The sequence below is a fragment of the Ammospiza nelsoni genome, chromosome 15 (assembly GCF_027579445.1).
Source record: "Ammospiza nelsoni isolate bAmmNel1 chromosome 15, bAmmNel1.pri, whole genome shotgun sequence".
NCBI classification, from domain to species: Eukaryota; Metazoa; Chordata; class Aves; order Passeriformes; family Passerellidae; genus Ammospiza; species Ammospiza nelsoni.
The window spans coordinates 8,462,971-8,486,739 of record NC_080647.1 but is presented as its reverse complement, the minus strand read 5'-3'; the positions used below and the strand labels follow the sequence as shown (position 1 = coordinate 8,486,739).

General features: G+C 40.4%; 1 protein-coding gene across 4 annotated transcripts in view; it reads left to right on the top strand.

Moving 5' to 3' along the window:
• IL1RAPL2 (interleukin 1 receptor accessory protein like 2) overlaps positions 1-23,769 on the top strand; it is a 333,678-nt gene that overhangs the window by 176,244 nt on the left and 133,665 nt on the right. For all 4 annotated transcript variants that reach the window (XM_059482910.1, XM_059482908.1, XM_059482909.1 and 1 more), the window contains 2 exons: positions 9,366-9,552; positions 13,504-13,657. In XM_059482910.1, coding sequence (XP_059338893.1) covers positions 9,382-9,552; positions 13,504-13,657 — 325 coding nt within the window. In that variant the 5' untranslated portion in view covers positions 9,366-9,381. The remainder of the gene's footprint in view (positions 1-9,365; positions 9,553-13,503; positions 13,658-23,769) is intronic.

The window sequence follows — 23,769 nt, the reverse complement described above, 5'->3', positions numbered from 1 at the left end:
GATTTTGTATCTCAAACCCTTTTGGATGCAGTGTTGTAATTCCAGTTCAGCCATAGAATATTGTCTTCCATAGCTGTTACTGGCAAGTGCTTTTTTCCCTCATAGATTTACTCTGGAAAGATTTAAAGACGATACTTTCTTGTGGGCTAGTGTCTTTAATTATTGGATATCCAAGAGGAGCACATCTAAGTAGCTGATGGATTATAAATCTCATAGTTATCTCTCAGCTTTGCATGTTGGTATATGATCAGCTTTCCTGTACAGTCCCAGGTGTGTCTGTAGAAGCAGCAACATCTCACATTTGGAGCAAGTGGATTCAGCATGGCACAGGCTTTCCAGCCTATGGCACTAACATTAAATTTCACACATTAAAAGTGGGTGACATTTCCCACAATAAAATTGACTCATTCTGTATAAACAAAATCCCTGCGAGATATAGTATTCAATACTTGAATTCAGTGCTACAGCAGATACAATATAAAGTCAGTATGATTCATGATAAAATAAATTTTTTTGAGGTTCTATCACTGAGATGTAATGTTTTCGCGTTATCAAAATGCAGGGGAAAGTGGAATCAGAATGCTTCTACATTTGTTTCTAAAGTTGTGTAAAAAGTGATGGTGCTCCTACAAATCATTTTGATGACATTGTCTTTATTGAGAGAAATCCGTTCTATCTATTCTTTGCAGAAAAACAAAGATTTGTTTCTCTTCCCTGGTGATATGTGTATTTCTGCTCCCTCACCCTCCTCCTCTAAAGCTTTAAAAGAGAAATTATTCATCCTCTGTTGCTCTGAAAAACAATGTTTACTGTCGATGAGAAGCTGCAAGAACAGTCAGGGCTTCAAGCGGAAATATCCATGTTGCTTTGTGGTTGGAGGGCATCCAGTGGCTTCCCTGTTGCAGTGGCATGGACAAGAAATGAGAACATTGCGAATCCCTCAGTTTTCCTAATAGTGAAGTCCCAGGTTTAGATTCTTTTAAAATGACTGACCTGACTTCGTAGCCTCTACAGGTTGTCATAACAAAGCTCCCTGTGCTGCAATGCCTCAGTAATGTTTCAGCTCACTGGTTGCTCCTGAAGTGCCTTCCCTGGTGGGGTTCAAACCTTGCCTAGAGCAGAGAAAGGATGCAGAATGGAAGACTGGTTCCTCATGCAGTCAGACTTTGCCTGCAGGAGAGCTGCTGCTGAGATGTTTCAGCCCTCCCCAGCCGTCTCTTCTCCAACAGGTCAGGGAGTTTTTATTTCCTTTCTTTTCTCCAAATAACAGTGACAATATGCTCACCCAGGTATCATTGCTGTTGGAATCCCCATGAAGCCAGCTGTAACTACAGCAGACTAGTAGGAAATGTTGTCTGTGTCCCATGAGTGGACAGACAAATGGAAGGTTTCCTGGGGAAATCCATTATGCCCAAAGTACAAGATGACAGAACTACAGGGAGTTAAACTGATATTTGGTAAGTGATACTGGAGGAAAATCTCTTATTTTCTGGCCACCACTTTAAGGGAAGGCACAGCCAGGAGGACTCAGCTGTAGGACTCAAACAGTTCTCATTGTAAGGACATTCATTTCATGATTCTTTCATTCCTTGTATACCCTGTGAGACAATAACTGATCCACTGGTTTTCCTGCTCAATTGCCCGTGTACAAACAGAGCAGGACCTGCCTTTCAACATTGCATCTGCAAAATAGGACTTATGTGCAGAACGAAGGCTGTGCTGCACAGGTTTTATTCCTCCAGGCAATAAAATCGTTGAGGTTTAGCAATGCAGACAAGTCTGATGGGTGTCTTGAATGCAGCTTTTTTGTGTGCTAGGTGCCTAATTAAAAAAAAAAAAAAAAAGCATAGAGGAGTAAATATGCTAATCCACACAGTTCGTGTTTTGGAAGAAATAAAGGAGAAAGCGTTCAGTTGTCTCAGAAACAGGGTATGGCAATTGCAAAATTGTTGGAAGGGAATTTCTTAATACTGTCCTGGGAGCAGTTGTTCCTGTGCCTCAGATTTATATCGTTTGTAATGGGGCTTTTCAGTAAGACAATGTGATTTAACATTAATATCCAAGTTCTAATAGAAAAGTATTAGGAAATAAATGAAAAGGGCTTAGTCATTTGTAGTAGCAAACTTTAAAGCAATTTGCTGCCTTGTAATTCTTAAGGACAAAGAAGGAATCTTCCCCCAGAGCAAACCCAGCCAATTACAGGATTTCTTTTGCTGGAACAGAGTGTCTAAACCTGACAGAGACCACCTAGTTCATGAACTGAGGTGTGATATGCTGCAATAACTTGGTGTTCTTTTGGCTTCTGCATTTCTTCTGTGTTCTGTATTGTATTTCCATATATTCAATTATAACATTTAATGACTACAATCAATGACAAGTATAAAAAAACCCTCAAACCCAAGGAACACTTTTGGCCTGTGTGATTCAGCTTCAGTGTTGGGAGATTTTCTCTTTGTGTCTGGGTAGTCCCTGTTGGAATGACTGACTGGTGATTTCCTTTTCAATTGCATCTGTCAAAATACAGAGGTCATTGGGACCATGGCATGTGTGTGTGAAGGCACCCAGAAAATAAATAGCTCCTCCTGACCCTCACTATGTATGAATCAGATGGTTGTTATTTATTCTTCTTCTTTCTTAAGACACACTTAAGAAACCTAATACTAGGGATTACCCATGAATTTTCAAATTCACAAATTTGAAAGCCACAAATTTTCAAATCATGGCCTTTCTGTTACTGGCTGTATTGCTGACTGTACACATCCTGACATTTTTATGTCACATTTCCCTCTTAAGATGATGTCCAAGTTAAATTTAAACTTGGAGCTAAGCTTTGGTGAGAGAGACCCAACTGTGATATGCTCTACCCAACTGCCATATCCAAACATCTTTCATTTTTTGTCCCAGGATCTAGAAGTACAAAAGTTCTCTAAAGATGGGTAAGCTCATAGTGAGAAGTACAGGTCTTGCTTTTAAGTGCCTCTGGTGAGAACTAGGTTGTTGACAGGTGACTTGAGGAGACATTCCTGCATACCTATTTTTCAAGCTGTTATTAATGTGAGCCTTTTAAAATTACCTTTCAGTGACTTTGCTCAGAAGTCCTTTTCTTTTGAATAGAAAGGATATGGCCTTTCTTCACTGTAAAACATGACCCTCTGGGACATGCTGTATGTCTTAGTCAAGGTCAAATTGTCCTGTTTCTAGAGATTGGATCTTAGGAGAAAAGAAGTGCATAAAGAATAAAAATTCTTGGGGAGTGGTGGGTTAGTTCCACACAGATACTTTTTCTGCTTGAAGGGAATGGGGCCTTGAATGGTACCTCTGTCAGGATTCACCATCTCTTCCTCTGTTGGAGGAAGTAGAGATAATATAAGAGCACTGGATTTGTAACATTGTGCTGATTTAGCACTTAATTTCTGAGCTCATGCTTTCTATGGTGTTATTTTCTTTTACCGGGGTATCTTGAAAATGTGTCAGATGCTAAAGGAATGGTAACATGGAATTAGGATTTCTCCCTTTCAGGCATAGGAGTTGGTATTAGATAAAAGCAACAAGAAAGCAAAATATAGGACAAGAGTTTTTGGAGCAGGACCAAGGCTAGGTACCCCACACAAGCCACAGAATCACTGCACCTCTTGGCCTTTGGTTCAGGGAGCAACTACAGCACTGTCAGCCCGTTGCCCTCTCACTTGACAAATCAATAAGAATTAAAAATCAAAAAAAAAATCAGGGGTCTGTGATTTGTAACCTCTGGCTGTCACTTACACCATGTGTGGGAATTTGATCTTTTCCAGACAATGACCCCAAATATGTAGGAGTGAGTGGGAGTCACTGAGAAATAAGTTAACACTCGAGTGAAACCTTGGAAGAGTAAGTTGTTTTTTGAGATGATACATTTGTGCGATCTGAAAAAGAACAATGATGATAAACAACTTATTTTTCTTTAAGCAGATCATCAAACCATGACCTTGGTAACCATTGTGTGAACTGTAAAATTTGGACAGGAATAAATTTATTAAACTCCTATGAAGTGAGAGGAAAGCAGTCAAATGCTCAATTAAGTCTAAGAGCTGATAAACCAGCACATTTATATAGCACAACAGCCAGTCTGGTTGTGCATTAATGCTTCAGATGCATAAAGATGGTTGGTGGTGTAGTTACTGCTTGTTGGAGGTTAGGATTTTTCTCTTTTTTTCCTTCTTTCATTTGGGAATGAAAAAAATGGGAATTTTGTCCCATTTGTTACCTAAGAGACGATAACAAATGGTACTTAAGAGACAAAAGAAGTGGTCAAGGTGGGGGAAAGGGTTCTGCTGGTTACTCTCTTACCTGAGGAGTTTTCTCCTTGGAAGGGCTGAGATGCCATGAGATTTTGGTTGGGGGTGAGGGGCTGGCCTTTGCCTGATCTCACTCTCAGATCAGAGGGGAATGGTCAGGTTACTGCCACTATGGGGAGAATTCTCTGCTGTGTGAAATCCAGCCCTGTACTGCTTCTCCTGCTGCAGGTGAGCCTTTGCTCCTAAGAGGAGCCACTGAACTGGGACCTTATTAAAACCTGATCACACTTGAAAGGACCCTCACCATCCACTCAGGTGCTTCAGGGGAAAATCCCGGAACCCTGACCTCCCCCTTCCCAGAGGCCGGGTCTCCCAGCTGCGTGCGGTACCTGCTCACAGAAACCCGGCTGCAGCTGCCCAGCCCCGGTGTTTTCTACACTGCCTCCTTGGGCTTTTTTTTTTACACTTTAAACTCAGCATCCCTTGCCCAGCAGGACACCCCGTGGCTGCAGCTGAGGAGTTTCTGCTGCAGTTTGTTTGCCACCCTGGATTGTGCCCATCTCTGCTGCCCCAGCTCCACTCCAAGGTTCGGGCAGCACCAATGTCACCATCCGGCCCGCCCGCCATTAGCGTGCGAGGGAGTCGCGGCCGAGCTCGGCCACAGCGCCCCCTGCAGGCCCGGGGGAACCAGCGCCCCCTGCCCGGCCGGGAGCCAGCAGCGCCCCTGCTGGCCGTGCCCGGAGCTGCGCCGAGGGAGGCTGGGCTGGGTTTGTGCTCTGCTGTTGGCAGCATTTTAAATTTACGTTATCCTGTATCTTCGCCTGAAAGCCCCGTAATTTCAAAGTTATAGTAATTTGGAGGGAAGTAGGTCGCATTTTCTATTCCAGGGGAGGTTCTTGCCTTCTTTGGCAGACATCTGTCCTTCGAATCAAGACGTTGCTGTTGTTGCTCAAACTCAAAATGAGCTAAGATGAATGTAGAGGTTGATCTATTCAGTCCTGTAGTCAGTGAGCCAATAAAAATGTCACAGCCAGAGTGTTCAGGGACATGGTGAGAGTTCTAAGCGTGAGGTGTGCTGTTCCCTGAGCACTGCTTTGATAAATACACTTCTCAGCTTTTGGATCTATCACTGAAGTCTTAGAATGTAATAAAAAAGCCAGTACTATGAAAAATGAATCTATAAGGGGAAAAAAACCTAGTGTGAATCCTCTTGTATAAATATGCAGTTCAAAATTAGGTGGAGTTTTTAAATCTAGTAGATATAAAATATACAACCACATTTCTGCCGTCTTTCCTCTTTATAAGAAAATAAATAGGGGTGGCTGGGGGTGATTCTGAGCATATTAGAGAAAAAAGTTTTCTACTTTACTCTTTTAACAAACGACCCTCACTTAGCAGAAACACAAATGAAAAAAAGGTTTTTTTTTTTTTTCAAAAGTTGTGAATATTTACTTTAATTTGAATTCAGCCTTGGGGCTGATTAATTGTCTTGAATCCAAAACAAGATGAAAAATAATTTAGAGGCTGAAACTCCAATTTCGAATGTCCTTATCAATTTCTTTATATCCTCCCTGTTTCCCTTTTGTCCTTGCTTCAAAATCAAGCCAAACACAGTCTTGCTTGCTTTTGTTTTTAGACCTGTTAAACTCCCTTGGTTCTCCCTCTGCTTTTCTATTTGGTTCAGAGCTGGCTTCAGTTTGTGGTTCAGAGCCAGCTCCAGGTGGCCTGGGGATTACAGATGCCTTGCCACCAGAACAAAGGAAACTGCTTTGTGAACTTTGGCAAAGCTAAGCTCTTCTTCCTATTTCCAGTCGAGAGAGTGGGCCCAGTGTGTAACTATTCCCTTGGAATAGAGAATTACAGGTCTTCATTTCAGTGTGAAAATTCAAGACAATTTTTCTTCTTTGCACTGTGGAGTGGTTCTTTCTTTTCTTCCCTCTTCGTGTTCCCCACATGACCACTACTACTTCTTGTAGAATTAGAACCCACTAGAAATCAACTCCTATGGAAAATGAATGGTTTGTAAACATTTCAGAAAAGAGAAATTGTTGAAAGACCCACTTCCAGACCCATGGGTCTGTATTTCCTTTACATGTATATGGAAAATGTACATTCTGACATTTTCTTGTGGATTCCAACATTTGCTACTTAGATACAACTCTTCTTACCTGGCCTCACAATACCAAGATCACCACTGGAGGCCCTCCAGCATCTTCCTCACCCACCTTGAAGCTGCTTGCTTTTCATTCCTCTTGGCTACTGTTTCTGACAGCAAAGCCCAGGTTACCTGTAGTTTTGCTCTTGTTATCTTTTGTTCTTCTTGTATCTGCCTTTCCTCATTAGAAATGGCCATATAACCTTTCCTGCCAGCCACGGACTGCTGGGAGCACTGACCTCCCCCATCAAGCTCCATGACCATGTACGAAAACAAAAGTGGATCCTCCCTTTAATAATTCAAAGGCCATCTGTTTAGCTTTAGATTCTGAAAGAAGAAAATCAAAAACCTGGGGTTTGTGCTAGTTTATCTACATACCTCTACCAACAAAAAAAAAAAAAAAAAAAAAAAAAGGAAAAAGACTCTTACCTTTAACAATTTAAATGCAGGTCATGAAGGAGAGCACTTGTGGACACAGGGGTCCTGAAAAAAATTGGAAAGAAATAACTGGATGCCTTCCCAATGCAGCAGCTCTATGGCCTTCCTGAGAGAACTCTTTAGGTGGGCTCCCATCAGTGCCCTGTGTGGCCAGGCCCACCCTGTTTCTGTCTGCTTGCCAGGTGGTATAAACAAAGTTGTACCTCTTTGTGATCCCCCTCCTGAGTTCTCCCTCAAGCTGTCAATTTTAGAGAGCCCCTTTGCGCCTCCAGAACCCATAACGCAGGGAAGACACCAAGAAAAAATCAGCACAGATGCATCAGCTGCTCAGAGAACTGAGAGAGGAAATCTAATGGCCCAGCCTTGGGGAACAGTTTGCCCAGCACAGCAAGGAATGGCTCACAACTTAGCAGACTTCAGCTCCAGACTTCTCCTCAAAACTGAGGAAAACAGCAAGGCTGATCAAAATACTGATTCCTTTTGCACATGCCTTGAAATATTACTGTTTTCTAGAGCTGACTAGATTAAAGGAAGACTCCTGCTTTAGTCACTGACATTCCTGCAGAAATTGCCCTTTTCTGGATTACCAGCAGCAGCAGTAATGTGAGTGGCTGGTGAAGAACCATCCATGAAGCTTTCAAGTCTATTGCTTTTGGCTTAGTGAGGGCTTTCTTCACCATGAGCCTGAATAGATTTATTGTCTTGGTCATGGAGTGTGAACAAAAGTGATAGTACTCCCCAGGCACTTAGTTTCCTCAATTCTACTCAATTCTAATTGTAACTAATGAAAAGCATACTGCATTTTTAGGTTGTGGTTCCAGGAAGCATTTTAAATAGAAGTAGCCTCCAGCACTGTTCAAAATGCAGTCTAAATAATGCAAGATTGTTAGGAGAAAATACAGCACTATTAAATAACACCAAGTAATGGACAACTATTCAAAGGCATTATTTTTTATTAGCCTGGATCATTATTACTGAGCACATGTGACCTTACTTGCACTCCGTAATACTTATAGTCATTCAGGAAAGCTAAATAATCATTAATCGTAATGATTACACTGAGTGGTTATATCCATATTTTTTGGATTTTCAGTGCAGTAAAAAAATCTCAAATATGTTTTGTTTTCTTCCTACAAGAAGGGCAACCCTTTTCAAAAGGTAATTTAGGAGAAAGTTGACTTATTTTCCCTAAATTATATAAGCCCACCCCAAATGATGGATTGTTTTCAGTCCAGAGAAATTTTCTTTCAGGTAAAATAATATGTTTTGTGCAGTTTGTGAGAATGAGAACTTTATTATAGACTCTCAACTAAAACACATCACATCAGTGTGCAAAGTGAACCTTTTCACTCAGAGGCGAGGGAATGGACAAAATATCCACCAATTTTATTACACAGATGTACAGGTGGCATTTTGAGGGGAAGTGAGAAGGAAGGATAAAGTCTGTGGTTTTGCTGAATGCATAACACTAATGATGCTGAAAATGGGATGTTTCTGAAGATTGCCTCCTGATTTGCCTTGCAAATGGCTCTGTCTGCCAATGCCTGTATATGCCACACCTTTGACAAGAACCCATTTGTAGTGTTTGCCAGCACTTGTTTAGCATGAAGCTTTGAGCTCTGGTGAACTGTCCCTGTAGACCTTTTTATTTTCTTCCTATCTACAGGCTCCCTTGACAGAAGGAAATGTAAAAGATTTGTTATTGAGCATTTTTGGCTTTTTTTTAAATAAAAACCACTGTCCTGGGTTTAGTTGGTGGGAGTGAGAAGTCAGCATCTTTAGTGTCAGAAGAATATTTCAAAATATATCAAAACATTTATTTTCCAAGTGAAATCTATTTTGTCTGTGACAGTAATGGGTGAATGGTCTCCCTGTCTTCTTCTTGATGCATTAGCTTTTTCATTTTATTTTCTCCTCCCCATCCTGTTGAGGGGAGTGAAGGGTGCAGCTGGTGGGAGGCTGGCAGCTGGTTCAGGTCAACCCACTACAGTATCATGTGCTGTAGAATTTTGTACAGGGGTTCTTTCTCAGGGAGAAATCCTTCCTGTGTGATGTGATCTAACATCTAGCACATGACCCTTCTTCTCAAATGTATAGCACTGCACACTGGAGTGAAATCTGACTGTGGGAGAGAACAAGGGTGAGGATAAGTGTGGGGGGATACAGAGGAAATGGGACTGTGTCTCCTGACCAACATTTGAGATGCCAACAGGTTCTTGTGTTCATAGACTTGCAAGCTTGAAAGACCTGCTGTGCTGGGTTGGATCACTTGTCAACAATATTTCTTCAAGGTTCTTCATAGTCTTCACAGTCAGAAGTGAGCCTTTATGTTTCCTAGTAATTCTTCTGGGCTGGAAATGCACAGCATGGCTGTCACTATTTGAATGTGTCACTCAAGTGTTTGTGAAAATGAGGGCTTGACAAAGAAACTTTCTGTGCCAAAACAGACATGGTGAAAAGAAGGCAGGATAAACAAAACCATCTTTCTGTCCCTGCAGAAACTCAACGTATTGCATGAAGGTCTCCATGTCCTTGACGGTAGCTGAGAATGAATCTGGGCTTTGCTACAACAGCAAGATCAGATATCTGGAAAAATCAGAAGTCACTAAAAGAAAGACAATCTCCTGTCCTGATATTGAGGATTACAAAACAGCCAATCAAGAGCCAGATGTGGTGTGGTACAAGGTAACTATTGCTGTCTTATTGCTGTTGGGCTGAAACTCTTCAAAACTTTCACTGTACATAAAATCTGTGTACAGATTTACTTTTTGAGTAAATCTACTCCAGAAGCACTGGTGGAAGCCAGTGGGAGGGGATATTCTTTTCCATTATGCTGGAATATTTAGAGATTTTCACCCAGGCAGGGAGCATAAATTGAAACAGAACACTAGATAGATAAATAAATATGAGGAAGTCTTTGAAATTTCCTTCTTTATTTCTTCTGCTGAAAAGAGAAATCCTTGTGTTCGTGAGAACCTGCCAATTCACTGGTAGTCAGGGAATTTGGACTTGACCTATGAAATACCATCAGACAAGACAGTGATGATGCCTGCTCATTGTGTGCAGAACCTGCTCTGCCTTCCAAAAGGCTTCTCTGTGTTGAGGGATTAATGAATCTGAGCTAGTAATTGCATCAATTTACTGGGAGTTAACTGTAATTTAAACATGGTCTTAATTACGCCTGAATAGAATTCCACGTGTACATAATATAGCATTTGCTGTGAGGATTTGTTTTAACAGTAGTATGAGCTTCACTTCTGGCTAGAATTACACTGCATTAAATATTTATTTTTAAAGATTTCCCCAATTAATGCCATTGATATATGCTCAGCTCAGTTATGCTTATTAGAACTGTTTTGACAAGATGTGTGGGATTTTTTTCAAAGTAAATGTGTGTGTCAAGGCATGATTGAATGAATGGGATTTAAGAGTAAGAGCAGTTTCATGAAAAATCAGCTGGCAGAGGGAAAAGGTATATTACATCTTGAGTGTGCAGTCTTAATCCATTTCCATCATGTCTTTTCTACTACTAGGTTGAAAGGAGGGCTAAGAGAACAATCAAAATGTCAGGTGAAGGACAGGTTGTTGTTAACTACCAGAAAAATAGACTTTTGAGGTACTGCCACTTAGATTTCAAGGAAGGAAAAAAGATGCATAATAGTGCACACCTTAATTACTGGGGGGAAAAAAACCCCAAACATTTCAGATGTCTAAGGAAAGTAAATAGTCTAGATAAAGAAACTTGCAGATTCTTCTAGCAGGTAAACATATTGCAAAAGCAGAAAAGAGCAATTAATTGGTTAAAGCCTTTGGGGGGAACTTAGAACACCTTCCAGTACCTGGAGGGGGCTTAGAAGATGATTGAAGAGGGACTTTCCACAAGGACATGTAGAGACAGGACAGGAGGGAATGGCCTTGCACTGAAGGAGGGTAGAATTAGATTAGATGTTAATTTTTTTCCTGTGGGAGTGGTGAGGCACTGGCACAGGTTGCCCAGAGAAACTGTGGACTCCCCATCCCTGGAAGATTTCAACACCAGTTGGATGGGGCTTGTAGCAACCAGGCTTACTGGAAGCTATCCCTGCTCATGCAGGGGAGTTGGAAAGAGATGATCTGTAAGGTCCCTTCCAACCCAAACTATTCTGTGATTCCACGCAATGAGTCATACAATTCAGCACTTACTCTTTTAGGGAAATTAGCAGACCTCCGACAGTAAAATTTAGATTGTTTTCAGAATATAAAAACTCATAAGAATTTTGTTTCTCAGGCATTTTCCAGCTTCTCCCCTTTTTTGCTTTTAGTTTTGTGTATTAAATATATAAACAAGCATTTTCAACATAATTTTGTAAAGCCGGCATAGTCAGCAGAATAAAAAATAATTAGCTAAAATTTGGGAAAGAAAGGCTTATAAATAATCGTTAATAGGAAGCACTTCAAGAACATACAAAAAGAAATAATAAGGAAATTAGTGGTACAATTCCACCAAGACAACTCCTCTATGTAAAACCACAATAGCACAAACATTGCTTTTACTAAATTATTACTCTTTGTAGTAGTAAATCCTTCCTCTACTCCTGTAGTGTCATCCTTCTTATTGCAAATTTTATATGCTTTATATAAAAATATAAAGCATATAAAAATGTATCTTCCATCTCTTTGTTCCTATGCTTTTAAAAATAAAGTAGCAAATATAAAACTGGTAGCACACGTTATTTCAATGCTGCACTAAAGGGTGCATAGCTGAAATATGCTTACTTTGTGTGTTCTGGGAATTGTATTCCTTCTAAATTAGGATTAAATAGGACTGGATTGTATTCTTTGCCCAGTGTTCAGATTTAGTTACACTGAGTAGGTGGTTGATGTACCTTTCAATAAATCCAAAATTTCAAGTTCAAATCAGAAATGATTTAATGGGATTTCCTTGCTCAGATCTGTGTCCTGAGTGAGTCTCAGCACAGTAGATGGGATCTGGGTTCTGGTCCTTCTCTATCACCAGTGTTAACTGAAGTTCACTTGCAAGACAAGATGATGCTTCCCTTACAGCTGTTCTTTGGAAACAGAGGGATGTGCTGATCACTCTGGTACCTGCCGCAGTGTTGCACAGCTTCTGGATCTGAAATCTGATTATATTGTGACTGAATTTGGCCTCCTAGGGACAGGGAGAACTCTTTAGTGCTCCCTTTTCAAGTGCGAGGCCAGAAACTCTCAGTCCTGTCTTTTTATTTCTTTGTCGTGCTCCTTGAATTTAGAATCTGACGTGGATTTGGAATGTGTATGGAGTCCATGAAAAATTTATTGTTTGTGTCACGCTGATCTCTTACTGTGGTACAATATATTTGCATGTTGACGTATTTTCTTGTTTGGTTGTTTTCTTAAGAGAAAGCTTTGTTCTATTTTGTTTTCTGTGTTTCTGACACTGCTGTTGCAGACGAGCAGAAAATGGGGCATAGGTGTGGGCATGTCACCAGTCTCTGAAGCTGCTGAGCCTGATGTAGCTGATGTGAGACTGCAGCAGTCTGAGAGCTTATTCCAAGCTGCCACCTTGAGAGAGGGAGTAGAGAGGCATTGAAGGTACTCAGGGCCTATGTTGCTTTGTGTTTCCTGGGTGCAGGATTAGCCAGAGCCTCTCAAACTGCTGGGACTACTGAGTGCTTTAGAGAACTCAAAAAGTGTGATTTTGTTGCAGGGAGAATAGGCTTGATGTTAAAGGTATTTAGAGGCAATAAATACATTATCTTAAGGTGCCATTTTCAAGAGACAATGGTTAGATTTGAACGGTGCTTTTAGTTCAGAGCATTCCAAGAATGGTTCAATCATGAGTGCTGTTCACATGGAAAGTGACTGATCTGCCTGCAAGGATCCAGTATGATGGGAAAGAGATAACCTCTTCTTGCACTGTATCACACCCTGTCCAGAAGGACTGAAACATGCTTCCAGCAGGACCACAGTTTGTAGCAATGAACCTAAATCTGCCAAACAACAGCTAAGGACTGGGTGGGTGAAGTCTGTGAGAGTTGCAGGCTATCAGTGCCATGTCCTGCATCACAGGGTGCACGGGGGGTGATGTTACAAAGTGCCTGGTGATGAGAAAATACTGAATCAAAGCTCTTCAGGTGCTGGAGAAGCTGGTGATGAGAAATAAGGCTGTAAGGAAACCAGCCTTATTTCTGAATTCTCTCAAAAAACTGCTGTTCTTCCTGGTTTTTTCTACTGGTAAATGGTTCTGGCCTGGGACTATGTATAAAATTTGCCTTCAGGCTAACTCTTAACAGATGTTGCCCTTACTCCCTTCAAATAGAGATATATTTTAGTGGTCCATTCCAAAGGAGAGGTTTTGGCAGTTGTTATGAAGAAAAAGAAGATACTTAACCATTGCTTGAGGGCACCATGTATTAAACGCAGCCCATGTGATACAGTAGGAATAACTGAACCTTAAAAACATTTCTGTTTAATTTCAGTCTTCAAATTAATTCCAGTTTCAGATCACTCTGCTTTATGAAATTATATTTGAATTTTAATTGCAAAATATATCTAGGTGGTTGTTTCCTTACGTATAATACTGAAAATACGATCGCACAACAATGTCTTATGTTGTACAAGCCAGGTAATTTTGTCACTGGATTTTTTTTTTTGCAGGAATGTGAGCCGAAAATGTGGAGAAGTGTTGTAATTCAGAAGGGAAATACTCTCTTAATTCAAGAGGTCCAGGAAGAAGATGGAGGAAATTATACCTGTGAACTAAAGTTTGAAGGCAAGCTTATACGAAGGACGGTTGAATTGAAGGTTACTGGTAAGAATCTTTTTTCTATGCCAATAGGAAAAAAAATTAAAGCTTTGAAATAATAAGAAAAAATGATACTCATATGTCGGTGAAATCTGTCAGTGAATCTGTTTGACAGAAATAAGTCCAAAGCAAGTCCAGTATCTGAGCAGTCCCAGACTCAGGAAAATTTATATCAAGATCTTCTAAAATTCCACAGGAGAGTACTTTTACCTTTTGCTTTGCTCAAAACCTGGAAATGCTCCATATTTTTAAATTTTTCTTTAATTTATGATGATCAACTGTTCTAGTCTAAGAGTTGTCTTTAGTGAAGAGGATGGCACAACCTATTCCAAGAAGGAAGTTGGCAATATTGGGCTGTCAAAACAAAGTAACCTGCTTGTCAGGAGGTCATACACTCTATGGTTCTGACTCCATGGAGTATTTACCAGACAACAGTATTTTTCTGTCTATTTTTGCCAGGTATCAAAAATGAACAGCTAAAATAAGTATTGTCTACTGATATATTCTTGTTCCCTTTTCATCTCATTGTACAGTATGACATCTATAATTATTACTTTGCCTTCTGTGTCTGTGGAACTTTGCAAGTACCTGAAAACAGTTGAGGTTTTCTTCAGCCTTTCACACAAAACCATATAAACAAATGGTTAGGTATCTTCCCCACATACTGATTAAAACAGGCCCCTACTCAAAGCGGTACCTGGTAGAATTCCTCTTATATCAAACAGAACTGTTCCATATGATGTTTCTAATACGTTCTTGAAAAAAAGTCTTCCCTTTGAGTGGAATCTGATTTTTTATTCTTGTCATTATTTTTCATTTTCAGTGAGTTCTTTTCCCTGTGTGCCCTATGTCATGTGACCCTTTATTGTCCATTTTTGGTCATGGACAGAGCTCTAAAATACTGATTTGACCTGCCTGATTCTAGACCTGAGATATGAAAGAAGATATAATGCATGAAGATATAATACCTGCTTTGTGGGTGGTTGCTACCCTAAGTAGCATGCTGGTCTTCAACCAGAATGTGAACTAAGTTTGACAAAGTGAAAATGAGATGCATTTAACTCAATTCCTCATGATGGGTATTTTATGCTCTCCCTCTCATCATGACCTTGGTAGAAGTCATGTGTTCCCTTCATTATTTAAACACTATGGTGTATTTATACTTCACAATTTAAGGAATTTGTCCTAAACTAAATATAGACTTTCTTACAGTTATTTCTCTTACTAAAAAGTTCATTATCTGTATTATTTAAAATGTAAGTATGAAATATGTCAGTGTTCTCCATTTTCAAAATGCTTGAGAAGGAGAAGATTTTTCCTCTTTTAATTTGGTGTGAATTCACATTGCATTAAATTTTGTTTAGTTTATAAAAGCACATATGTTTGTAAACACCTTTTCCAGATGGAAATGTTTGGGAGACGTATCTGATGTTATGTGTTTGCTTATTGAATCTCTCTAGATATCTGAAAGAGGCTAGTAAGTTTATGTAAATAAAAACCTAAAAATGTGGATCACAGCTACAAATGACAGCTTGAATGAGCCAGTTGGTTACTCCTGTTTTTTTTGTTTTGTTTCAGTTGGTGAATTTTACATGTTACTGTAGGTTTAGATCTTTGTGGGGGAGAGGTCAAAGAAAACTTGTACAACAAACAGCAAAGGATTGCTTGTGCTGTGTGGCTGTCCAAACCAGGGGAGGGGTCCTGAGGTCAGATCACAGGCTGGGAGCAGGTACATGACATCCTCAGGGACTTGGCTGAATAAATGTTGTGGTCCTTCAGGACTCATCTCAGTTTGTCCAGGTCTTTCTTGAATTGGAATTGGTGTTGCACTGGGCCCCATTTTTCATCTGTCTGAAAATGGATTCTCATCAAAATATTACACCAGGGGAAGCTAGAGGGAGAACCAGAGCTCTGACTTCTGAACCTGCTGGTCTTTAAAATCACTGTTAGCAAATACTGCTGAAGGCTGGGGTAGAATTGTCTCTGCTAGCCTGCAGCACAGATGTGGAGAAAAGGATCATGCCTGCTGTTTTCTTCTGACGGAGCTTTGTGATGCTGTTTCTGTTACTGATACTTATTACCATGTCTGAATTGGCATTTATTGGCAAGTGTCTGAATTCCTCTAACAAAGATTTTGAACAGAAAGACTCTGTTGGGCACTGCTAGCAGCGATGGTAACCTGAAATTGTTATTGAAGAGTTATTCTGAAAGTGAAATGGGTAACTCCATGTGTCCCTTGAGCAAGGAGAGGTGCACTGCCATGGAGAGAGGGGAAGCTGACTTATATTCCCTGTAGTTTTTCAGGCATTTGCTGAAGTACACAGTACAAAGTGCACCAGTTAGGTGGATGAAGTTATTTATCTCTTGGTTGTAAGACAAGGATCTTTTCTTCTTTGAAGTCACATCAAATATGGTACGTGAGGTTTTTAATCCTTTGTGAAGGTTGTGGTACTTATGTAAGTAGCAATATGAAATATTTGCTGTTTGTAGCTAAATGCAGAACGGGCATCTAAACAGTGAAACTTGAAATCAGAATAAATGCAGTGCTGTCATAACAGAAGCTACATCAAAAGCTTTAGGAAAATTTCAAGGTGCAGGAGCCAGCAGCACCATTTTAACTTGCTGTTGGTAAAACTAATCAGAGTAGTTAATGAGATCCCAGCTGAATGCAGAAGTTCTGCTGAAGATGTGATCCCACAAGCCAGGCTGATCAAGTTCACAGCAGACAAGAGAGCAGCTGTGGGCCGAGGGAAGGATGTCTGCCTGTTTGATATTTATATCAGTGTTGCCTAAGGATTTATTTGAAGTAGAGGCTTTCAATTGGGACACAACCCTGCTCTTATTATTTCTCCAGCGAAGTCCAGTGATGTCATTAGAGCTATTAGAAGGTGTTCCCTTAATTTCCTGTGACAAAGTCTCAGCACAGTTGTCTTAGTGGCTGTGCCTGTGGCAGGGAGCTGCAAGGACAGTGTGCTTTCCTTGGATCCTGTCTTGCCTTCTGGCCTTTCCAGGCCCAACTGGAAGATCTCAGTGGGCCAGTTAGAGGCAGGAGGAGAGTTCCTCCTCCCTTTCTTCTGTTACTAAGTCACGATATGAGCAAGTGTGAAATAATTTGTAACAAAAAATCTCAGCAGTCTTAGATGGAAACTGAAAGCTCTCAGTGTGTGATGCCTGGCCAGGGGAAGGCACACAGAGAGACCTGAGTGGATTGGGAGGTGAGCAGAGCAGAAAGCCAACAGGTCAGATGGCATTTGCAGGAAGGGGCAGCTGGACGCAGGCATGGCAGTGTCATTTTCTGGCTGCAGTGGGTAATGAACAGCTGGGTGGGATTCAGTTGATAAAGGACTTCAGAGGCTGTAGCTCTTCAGGGTTCTGAGGGAAAGGCTTGCAGCCTAGAATAAATTTGAAAAATATTTTGACAGAAAGTATTTATAGGGAAAAAATCCTGAGCTACAATATAGCACTAATGAGCAGTGCCTAAATCTTGGTGTTTGGGTGCATTTAACAATAATAGATTGTCAACAAACCAGCTTTTTCATCACTAGTTCTTCATGGGTTTGTTATATTATGCAGACAGATGTGAAACAAGTCTTGTCAGCCTTTTTTACTGAAGAAACATGACAACAGTGTTATCTCTTAGCAAATAACATATAACCCTTCAGTCTATGTAAAAAAAATATATTGATACCATTTCACTTTGCTTCTTGGTAGTTTTAGAGTTACAAACAAGTGAGATTAGAAACTGTGATCTAGGGTTCTAAAGTGTAAAAATGTAACAGAAACTAAGTTTTTAATTAGATAATAAGTTAGAGTGCACCCATTTAGAAGAAACCTGAATGCACTAATATAAAGTTACAGGTAATCTACATTATTAGAATTTATTAAAATTACAGTTATTCAGGAATATCAACAATCAAAAGCATTTTAATGAGCATTGTAAATGCCAACATTCATTAAACAGTTATATTCAGATTAAAAGAAAAAAAACCCCAGACTTAGAATGCAGTGTTGGTTTTGAAAGACAATTTCTGCATCTTCCTGTTTTCCCCAGCCCTAACAACAAGTTTACTCTGTCTTGATGCACAGCAATATTTCAATAGCTTTGAGAGTGAAAAGGTGCCATTGTGAAAAACACCTGCTGTGTTTATCTGCTCCTTCAGCACTCTTTTTGCTTTGGAACACTGGTCTGTAAAGGCACAGGCTGAGAAGAAAACGCAAGGAGACATATCTTGGAGCTTTGGGAAAGGGTGATGCCTCTGAGAAGAGATCAAGACCTGCTCTCACAGCGTGGCCCAGGTGCCCCTGGCAGATGAGGCTGTTTGCAGGGATGTGTTTCTTCAGGGACAGCTGTGCTAGAGGAAGAAATTGCCTTGTTCTTTCTGCTGCCTGTGGAAAGAGGTGATTTGTGAGCTTGTACTGGTGAATTATTTTCAAGTATGACAGCAGAAAGTGGCCATCTGACCAACTTCATAAACTGCTGGTGATGGATTGGAGTGACATGCAGGAGTTACTGGACCACTCTGTCCAGGAGCTCTGTCCTCCAAGTTTCCTTCATCCTCTACTCTGGCATATTCTTCACAGGCTGCTAAAATGCCTGGCTGTTCCTAAAAGTCATTTGCGCAGCAATATCTGTTTTGACCATCGTAAATGACAAATTATTCCACATGGCTACTTGAGTTAAATGATTCTGCCCGAATTCACTCTTTGGTCATAGTTTTTCAATTAAATTATTTCAAGTCTCATTACATCTCTCACTTTTCAAATTGCACCTGCTTCTGTTGCTAGAATTTGTTTGTGGGTTTGGAACCCCTTTATTGGCAAAAGTAATTGATGGTTGGTTCCGCGGAGAAAGCCATGGAGGAAGCCATGTTGTGGCAGTTTTGTATTTTCCTTGGGATGCCTTTTGCAGCTGCAGTGTGCCTGGAGCTCTGGGCTTTGTGGTTTTTGGAACCCTAACCCTAGGCAGCAAAAGCAGCCTTGGGCTAAGGCTGGTTCCAAGGAGAAAGCTGTGGAGGAAGCTATGGTTATTTTAATTGAAGTTTTGCAGGATATTTCTTGTGAAATTTCAAAATTTTCCCCAAATGCAAGCTCTGGTTCCTGTCAGCACTCAATATCTCAGCTAATCCTGTAGATCTGGGAGTTGCTTGAAGTGCAGTTGTGCTTTATTGTTGATTTTGGCCAGCAGCTCTAATGAGGGCTGTTAGCTCCCCTCTCTCTTATTTGTTTGTATTTTCAAGCATGGGTCAGAGAGTCTGTTGTCTCAAATAAAGCAGAAAACATTTCAAGGAAAGCCTAAAGCAGCCTGTGAATTTTCCTGATGAAGCAGCCTGAAAAGCACTCCAAGGTAAAACATGGTGACGTGCAGGTGGTGGTGGCTGCTCTGGCCTTCAGGGTTTGCTGCTTCTCACTCCCTTGCATCACCACTGCTGGTGGGCATGGGAAGTGTTTGCTGTACTTGGAGCTGTCTCCCTTTTTCTGGAAGCAGATGCTCCTTCTTGAGAGCTCTATTTGTTTAGCTCCACATCTCCAAAAGAAAAATTTCCCCTGTTTAGTGTTCACCAGAATTCTAAAGCGATATTGAAGCTGTCAGCAGCTGTAGGGACATGCTTTTTATTCTTTCCCTCCTCTCCTGGCTTGGCAGCTTTGGCCTTTCTTTGCCTGCTGTGAACAATGTTCAGCTCACTCCCAGTGCTTGGCAGTCCTCGTCACTTCTGACGTACGGCCTGGGATGCCTGTCCCTTGTTGCATCCCATGCAAGTGTTCCAACCAGAGCACCCCTTTGGCAGGAAATGTGCTGTTTTCAGCTGAAAGCCCAATTCCTGCTCCCTGTAACTTCTTGGGGAGCTGCTGGAGTACAGGCAGGGAACACTGGAATATTGGCACTTCCTACTTTAGAACTATTTTTGTTCTTAACAGGCAATTTAATCCGTAAGTCGGAACTCCCTCCTATACTTTGTAATACAGAGAGCAAATCCCTGTGCAGAAAGCTCCTGGAGCAAGGGGGTGATGGATGCTTGCACCCTGTTTCCTTGGCTGATACAAGGTTGGATCTCCCAGCTTGGCTTGGGATAATGGGGCTCTCACTGTGGCTCTCCTGGCACCTGCCTGTGTGCCATGGTGGCTTTGGGTATCACTACCCAAATAGTGTCACAAAGACAGATACAATGATTAACCAGCCAAGGCTGCTGAGCTCAAAATAAAGTTTGCATTTTCATATTTTCCTCAAATGAAACATAAGCAGCAAAGAAGGATAAAAACTAGTGAGATTTTCAGTTTCTTTTTTAGTTCATGGTGTTAGTGCTTTCTATTAACTAATGAACTGCATTTATAGTGGTAGATGCAGAAAGGCCTTCCTGCCTCTAAGAAAACATTTTTTTCATAATAGAACTTTTACCAATATTTGGGCCCAGAAGAGAATAAATTAAAAGAATCTGGAGAAACCAATTATTTAGGGGAAGATATTTACAAAACAATGGACAAAGAGAAAAGCAGCTTGCTTGTGACTGCAGTTCTAACAACTGTGAAAATTAGATACTTGCTAATTTGGAAATGAAATCTTAAAATGAACAATTTAAATCTGCATAAGTTTTTTACTTCTGGGAGGGAGATGGCAGATGGTTTGGGAACAGAAAATCCTTCCTGTTCACTTCTAATATTGACACATCATATCTCAAGTGACATTTACTTGCTCATATAAATTACACCTTTCCATAGCAAGACTTCATCTCTTTGCAATATCTTGACACAATCAGGGAATCACTTTTTCATTAAATGCAAGGGACAGCAAAAACCTGCCCAAATTAAGGTTTTATTGAGAGTCCCAAGGTTTAAAAGATCTGTGGTAGGAGATACTGTTCTTAGCATTTCCTCTGCTGCACATTCTTATAAATGATGCATTGCATCTTTTATTATTTTTATTTTCTAAAGGAAACCTTCCTTTCTATGAGAGACAGCAAGGCAGAAATGGGTTAAGTGCTGACAAATACAGTACTTAAAGACCAGGAAATGAATTTCACAGCTGGGTTCTCAAACCATTGCCAAAATAACTATCTATTTAAAGCTACATATAGGAAGTACTAACAATTAGAGTTTTCTTTTGATATGTTTTATGTGATTTGTATTAATTTTTACCAAGGTCTTTGTTTTGTAAATATTAGCTTTCTGTAATACAGTAATGTATTTATCTTAAAACTTTAATTTCAGTTCTGATTTGTTGCATGTCTGGCATCCTATTAACTCCTCTAGATAGCATGTTTCTGTGGTCAAAGCAGACTTAATTGCCACTGATTTCTGTAGTGACTTTAGTTTTTCCAACTACCTCAGGCAAAGCCTAGTATGATCCATCAAGAGAAATGTGTTCATTTGCTTTTGACCCCATTTGGGAAATGGAGCAATTTCTCTGCCTTTTTCAGAGTATTTCTTGTTCAACCATGCAAAAACCCTGTTATTAATCTGCAGCAACTTCTGTGTCTTCAAAGAGTCCACAGGAAAATTCTGTCCAGACCATGGTATCAGTACAGTGAGGGTGCCCATTCACCTGGAAGAAGTGCCAGTCCTGTTCTGTCTTTTAACATCTTTTTTTCACCTGACACCCAGCAAGGTCCTGATAAATTGGACCAACTCTTCTGCTTTCAGGAGCACCTCATCAGAGTCTGTAAGCTGAGGATCTAGACAGTGTCTGAGGGATGCCTGTGCCCATTGGTGGTCACCGTGTGAACTGTGTCACTGTGTTAAAGTGACAACAAAATACATCCACAAGGATTAAAGCTCCTTCATTTGCAGTCCCTCAAGTGATCCAGATTGATGACTTTTCCATTCACTAGAGTGACCTGTTAATACAGGGCTCATGAAATATAGTTTGGAAGATAAACATTAAGTATTACCTCCACATCTCCTGGAGAAAACTGCAAGTTCTAAGGGCAGTGAGAAATGTAGCAATATGCTGCAGTCTATGAATTATATATAGTGTCAGTACTCTTGGCGCTTTACTTACAGCTCCACAGCCTGCCTTCCTGACTCATGAACATGCAGAGTAATTAGAATGGCAAATAGCATTAGTTTTTATTGACCTATGTTGCCCCCTAGTTCTCTGTCATGTTCTTGAACATCATGTTTTTTTCCTTCCACCTTAAACCTGCAGTTTGCAGTTTATAACATTGATTATTTGGTATTGTCTAATTTATTGATGTGGGCAGCCTAGGCTTCCACGCATGTTATGGGTTGCTCATTTCTCCAATGACCTGTCTTTGTGCACAGCAACTGTAGCTCACTGAATCACTGGCTATATACTGTAAATGTCAGATATGAGCTCCCACTTTAAAAACTGCTGCTCAGTCCAGGAGCTGCTGAGCCACATTCTCTAAGTGTATTGTGCTTTCAGTAGTGGAGGTGACTTAGTATAAATGATAGGATTGTGGAGATTTTGCGAACAGTGAGGTAAAAGCGCACACACTGAAAGAAACTTGTATGTTTTCATTTTCTGTGTTAGAGTAAGTTTCCTTCATCATGAAAATGTAGGCTGGATGCTCTTTCTTCTTTATTAATAATAGATAGTCAGATAGATGCACAGGCACAAAATAGCACTGCCCCTGAAACCAGTTTGCTAATGGTAAAATAGATACACATGAGTGAGCAGATTGCCTTGTCCACTAAAAATGCAGCTTTCCCACCCAGAGAAACTGCAAATTTTGCTTAATATATTGTCTCATAAGAAAAGCTTGAGAACCAGAAGCAGTGACTGTCTCGTTCCTTTGAAATGACTGGAGAAATTTTAATAGGTGAAAAGCTCTGCTATAACTTGAGCTGGAGATCAGGATAATATTTCCACAGCACAACGTTAATGCCTTTCAAAACTGGTTTGTCCTGCCTGGCACTTGTAGCTGTGTATCTGAGATGAAAAGTTCTGCCATGGAAGGAATAGTGCTCACTACTGAATTGTCAGCATTATTTCTTGCTGCAGTGATGTGATCCTCAAAGGTGCCTTATTCAAGTGCCTGTTTGGCCTGACCCTGTTTAGCTTATGAGATCTGACAGTAGTAGTATTGCTTCAGGCTCTGATGTTGCTCTTATGAAGTTCACCAGAAGACTGGAGCTAATAACTTACCAATGTTTGCTCTGTGCCTTGCAATTTTTAAGTTGAAAGGACATACAAGAATATGCTGGGTGTGTTAAGTACCTTGTTTGTCTTTGATATCATGGGGCAGCATGGAAAATATGTTGTTAATTTTCATCAGCACCGACCAAGCTATTTTTTGTCTTTGATATCATCGATTGACCTTTTCTAAGCAAGAGAAAAATAAGCATTCAACTGAATTTGTATTTACGTGTTTATTACTCCAGTCTATTTCAAAGGGCTGGGTAACTACTCTGTTACATTAGACTTACATGTACTGACTTATTTACTGTGTGTATTGAGTAGTTTTTGCAATGCAAGCATGTTTCAGTAAGTAAAATTAATTTGCAGCCAATGGGAATGCAACAGTAAGTGATTTAACTTTTCATCTTTTTCTTCGGCTTGAAATGAAAAGCTCTCCAAGGTTTTTTTTATGACAAGCCCTGTAGGCTGAAGTACTCTGAGAAAGTGCAGGAAATATAAAGTGCAAATTGCAAACCAAAATGATTCCACAGTAAAATTAATAAACAATATAGTCATAAATTTCTAAGGCAGCTATGGGTTCTTATCTGTTCTTATACTGGTTTTTTCTGGCATAGCCCAGCAATGGACCTAAAGGCCTGTTTCTCCTCAGAAAGGGCAGTCTGGTCTGTGCAGTCTCTGATTTTATTTTATGTTGGCTGGAGCTGGTTCTCCTGTGTGGGTACCTGTCTGCCAGGAACTGGTCTGAGATAATTTCATAATCGATTAAGATGATAAAGGGGCTTTGGTTATATGGAAGGAAGCTAGATCCAAGCACCGAATGGTTTTTCATCTTTATGCAGTGCTTGTCGCATCAGCAATCCAGTTGTAGAGAGCTGAGCCTCCTATCCTGGGCCACGAGTGGTTACAGCTTCTGGCAGGGAAGCAACCAATTTGCCATAAGCTGTGTATGCCCTTAGAGCTTCTCTGAATACACTGCCATGCTGCTTTTTCTTCCTTAATGTGAGATGAAATGCACCTGGAA